The 4,855-nt window shown below is 38.4% G+C and overlaps 1 protein-coding gene across 1 annotated transcript; it reads right to left on the bottom strand.

The window, feature by feature from the left end:
- Window positions 1–739: 739 nt before the first annotated feature.
- On the bottom strand, window positions 740–3,844 carry LOC146472510 (uncharacterized). The gene is made up of 3 exons (XM_085119307.1): window positions 3,223–3,844; window positions 2,341–2,550; window positions 740–1,840 (listed from the first exon to the last, which is right to left on the bottom strand). The coding sequence occupies exons 1-3, from the start codon at window positions 3,667–3,669 to the stop codon at window positions 1,229–1,231; spliced, it is 1,269 nt and encodes a 422-aa protein (XP_084975433.1). The 5' UTR covers window positions 3,670–3,844; the 3' UTR covers window positions 740–1,228.
- Window positions 3,845–4,855: the final 1,011 nt, after the last annotated feature.

Below are 4,855 nucleotides of genomic sequence, written 5' to 3'. Positions count from 1 at the left end.
AAAACGTAACTAAGCTAGTGAGACAAACCACAAAGTGATTCTGTTGTTATCGATCAAGCAAATATACTACTTTGATAGGTGATCAAAACAATACAATTTTAGCAAGACACACGCACACACTTTCGTGTGTCTTGTAAACATCCGCACGTACCGATTATCTGTATCTGCAGGCGGTATTCAAAAAAGATATATAATATTAACCGTCGCCAACGATTACTCAAGTACCTGGCTAGTTTGTTCATGTTGGTTTTGTTTTGTTTTGTAGGTATGTCTACATAGTACAAGTCACACGTAACGGAGAGACAATCGACTGCCAGTTGAAATTCAGGGGAGGGGGCATACACAGGGCATTTGATCTGTTTTTCCACCCCTAACCTCGGGCTTTGATTGTCAAATTTACAGCCAATAAATCACCCAAAACTCGAAATGCGGAAATTTGTTACGATTTGACTACTACCTCAAATTAGGGGTGTTAACTGGAAAACAAAATGTATGTCAATAACGTCAAATGCCTCACATCTTACTGGTCTTCCCCTCTTCGGCTCTTAACATTGATAGGTGGATAAAGATGAAAGCATAATGATACAGTTGATTATTCAAGCAAATAACATTTATCTTTAATCTTGCTCGGTTATAATTTTTCATTCCTGCTAGAACTGAGTTTAATCGACGGTAAGTACATGTACAGGGAATTAAGTCAATTTAGTCGTGCTGATTCCTGCATAGCTGGCTGTATCAGTGGACGCGTGAAGTCATGGCCGGCAAAATGTTGGCTCGACCAAACTTTGCTCTTGTGCTGATAATTACTGCCAGAATAATTTTTGATGTAGGAAAACGCCACTTCTATTCTTCTTGTAGTAATTCATTTATAATAATCTTCTTGATGCCCACATCATCTACCACGGAGCTAGGGGTGTTGCAAAGAAATCAAACTATAAAAATACAAAATCACAAAGTGAAACATGCTAAAAAGCTAGGCTAAAAACGGCTAAAGCGACTAATGTAAACACCAGCACCAGTGGTCTGCCAAATAGAACTGAACTGAGAGGACTTAGCTTGCTGTCCTTAAACACTGTTTTTCGGCATTTCATGTTTACGGGATCTTTAAATTCAGGCGTGTTCAATAAGGTTGAAAACTCAATGGGGAAACGCAGTTTGGCAGCCTTAAATATGGTTCTCATCTTGGAAGGAGAAAGAGTTTTCTTAGTTGTTAGCCCCTCTATACTTTCTAACACTCCCCTGCAAACTCGAGGTGGCCAATTCTTTTTTGTGAAACAAGTTGTCCATTAGTTTGAAAACAAGAGATTTGCAATTTGTCGAATTTGCAGAGGCAATATTTAGGAATAGGCCCATTGTAGTTTGCAAGGGAAGATGAATTTCCCGTGGCATCGTCGTCTTCTGAATTCACTGACATAGTGTTTCCACCAGCTATAATTAAGGGAAGTGGAGGGCTTGAGCTCTCGGTTTGAGACACACTGCTCAGGGAAGTAGAGTTGCCTGGAGATGTTGAGGAAGCCGGTGTATGGGACAGCTGCATTGACTGAAGTGTAGAAACAGAGTGGTTAATGCTTGGAATCACTCTAACTTGGGCTGGAGTGGAACTGGCGAAAAGGATCTTGTCACTGACAGCAGCCAAAGACAAAATTGGCGCCTGAAGAGCTCCCTTTGCACGCTTTTCTAGCCTTTGGTGCAAGAGCCCTTCTATGGCAGATAGAGTCTTTTTAATTTCCTGTTGATTTTCTGAGAGTTCTTTTAAGGCCTCTTCAAACTTCATCTTTTCCAATGCGTCATCAATTTCGGACTGGTAGTCATTATTGATCGGCCACAGGTCTGACAGGTCCTATGTGGTACATGATAGAAATGATGTGTTATAATTACATATTATTAAAAAAATCACTGCAAATATTAATTACATCATGCCACAAAACATGGTCCTGATGACAAATTTGGGAGTAACTTTCCGGCTTGTTTATAGACCCCCTTTATAACATAGTTTTATAACAATCTCAAATGTTAGTTAAAATTTTGGCTTTTCTCAGGCTCAAAACAACAAATGCGTTAACATAAACTGCCACAAAACTTTGGAACAGTTTTCCAAGGGAAAAAACTCTTATTCAGTATATTTATTTATAATTTTGATTGTAAATTTATGCATGTAATATCATCATTTTAATTTTTACCTCTTTTTACTAACTGTGATCAGGCTCTATTTAATTTCGTTTCGCTTGGTAAACCATTCCGCGGGAAACACATAGTCTTAGCAAGCGACCCCGTAAGAGTCACATCAGGGTTCCCAAAAGAGAGCTGCCAAAACCAATTAACATAATTGTAAATACTTACATTGTCTTCATTGTCTGGAGGCATATCATCAAGTGGCTCGTCATCTGAATGTTGACTGAAGCTGTTCTCATGCAAACTAGAAAAGACTTTTGGATTTATATTTTCAGATTTCTCCTTGGCTGGGACAGAATTATCAGTCAAGTCATTTCCTTCAACACTGCCTTCTTTGAGGTACTCGTACTTGACAACTCTTCTGTTCAGCAATGTAACCTAGTGAGTTTTAAAAATGATTATAACAAAATTACATTTAATAATGTCCAAAAAAGTTATACTAAGAAATAACGCTATTAAATCACCATGTATCAGTCGCGACTTTTGTGGGAAACAAATATAGTTCATTTTGTTGTTGTTGTACGCCGCACTACAGTGTTACCTATCATAAGCGAAAAAAAAAACTATTGAAAACTGCATTAAAATAGTTCAAATGGTATGGCCACTCCAATTTCGTGAAATTAACATTTCGCACAACTTTCATGTAATAAGGTACTTCCTCGATTGTTGTTTATTTTGAAATGCGGTAATTGAAATAATCTGGCTAGCAACCAATCAACTGGGTATCACAGACCATGATGCCAATTACATAGTGGAATATATACGTACAGAATCACTTTTTTATGTATAGTATATATTGGGAAATGCGCGTGCTACAGTGGCGAAAATTAGATACAGAGGAACACAATTTTTCTCATGCTACTTTCGCAAAAGTTCTGCCAAAATTGTAGGCCACACACCCAGGAAAAGGTTTCTACTTAACCCAAGACTGTAAAATTAACAGCGGGGTCCCTATAGCAAGTTGCGGAACACTCAAGAAACCAATTAGAATGCTCCTTTTCATCGTGGTAACTATGGTTTTACTAAATAAGCAAAATTTAAACTGTATACCTCGCCTCTGAAGCAGTTGTTCTTTGCCAATGTCTCTTCAGTTACGTTACTCCCATCCATGCACTGCACACGATCATCCTTTTGGAGTTGTTTAGGGTGCAGTCTTGTTGGAAAATTTCCTTTTTCAATGGGCCTCCTTCGGTCCAGTGGTCGTTCATCCTCTGGAGTCCGCACTTCCGAACGTTTTAACCAGGTATCAAAGGTTTTGGGGTATCCCGCCCGGTACACTTGGACGCTGTCCTTCTCTAACTCTGCCATTAGAACTGATGCATTTAGCCACTGCCCAAATACGGGATCAAACACCTGAATCCTATCTCCTCGAACAAACGGTAACTGTAAAATCACAAAACAGATCATGCACGATGAATAGTCTGTGACCAAATTGATTGTGCCACAGAAAAAGAAACTTTCATATATCGTCAATATTGAAAATCGTCCAAGATACATACCTCCATGTTATTAGGGTCCTTGAGTGATTGAGAGTAATTTCGTTTTCTTGAAGTGACTCCTGTCGGTACAACTACTGATCTGATTTTTAAGTAGGACACTTCCCTAAATATATACTCGTTCCTAAGAGCAGATAATGCTTTACTGTAGTAGCGTCAAAACTGGCGGTAAAGCGGACTAGATAATGCAATTCCTGTTCAATTAGGAGTTTGAAAACTATTTCCTTCAAAATCAATAGGAGGAAATTGTTTCTCAGTCAGGTTAGTTGCCTACGCTTTTTATCTTTTGTGACTTTATATCATTGCCAAGTGCAAAATAATTAACACTCGACAGTGCAGATAACACTTACAGCAATTTAATAGTGCGCCCAGTCAGCTACGCCTTCGTTTAGTACTGATGTTAAAGATACGTGACTTGTTGATCTTTGAATGATATACTACAGCCTGCGTCGCAGACTTAATTTGACCCTGGGCAGGTTGAATCTATTGAAGTCACAAGTTCAATCTTTCCCCTGGACCTTTGCCTTTGCTCCGGTCTGATATAAACGCCACAAAAATTTAAAACAACTTAATTATAACAATAATCACAATTTTACTGATAAGCCGACTACATACGCAATTCCTGTCTTTCTCAAGCCGAAAATAAGAAATAAAAAGGCAGGAATACTGACATTTAAGATACGTGACCTGTTGAACACTCAACGAAATTAGTGCCGAGGGCGTATAAGCGCTGTAGTTACAGCAACAGACCCAAATGATTTATTTTTTCTCTTGGCTTTGCGCCTTTCGCCACAATTTTCGCATCGGATATAAAAACTTATAAACCTCTGGCACTCAACGTAACACAGCGCGAGAACTGTGCTTAACTTATTTTGTTCACCCAAATTCACGGCGCAAAAGTCGTTGATTTATATCTGTCATGTGGGTTAAATTGCCAAGCGTTGATTTGTAGCAAATAAACTGGTTATCGGATTGATGCAAGCGCGACTATTACTAAATGTCATTTATTCAAAAACGAAAATAATATCGATCTTGTTAGCTGTAAACACAGGATACCCAGGAAAACACTAGATCAGAATTGTATTCTCCAACATCTTTTATTGTTATCGGTGACTGAGTATATGTATTATATGGAAAAAAACAAATCTTGTTTCGCTGATAATTAACTGTTCTTTTGGTTGTTCCAT

The sequence above is a fragment of the Pavona decussata genome, unplaced genomic scaffold (genome assembly GCF_977016875.1).
Source record: "Pavona decussata unplaced genomic scaffold, jaPavDecu1.1 SCAFFOLD_98, whole genome shotgun sequence".
NCBI classification, from domain to species: Eukaryota; Metazoa; Cnidaria; class Anthozoa; order Scleractinia; family Agariciidae; genus Pavona; species Pavona decussata.
Note: the sequence above shows the minus strand (reverse complement) of the source record. Positions and strands in the feature narration are given on the sequence as shown.

Excerpts from the sequence above, each read along its gene's own strand:
- LOC146472510 (XM_085119307.1), bottom strand. The coding sequence starts at position 3,669 with ATGTATCTTGGACGATTTTCAATATTGACGATATATGAAAGTTTCTTT. Across the intron at positions 2,551-3,222 it reads ACAACTGCTTCAGAGGCGAG|GTTACATTGCTGAACAGAAG; the intron begins GTATACAGTTTA and ends AAAACTCACTAG. Across the intron at positions 1,841-2,340 it reads CTCCAGACAATGAAGACAAT|GACCTGTCAGACCTGTGGCC; the intron begins GTAAGTATTTAC and ends TGTACCACATAG.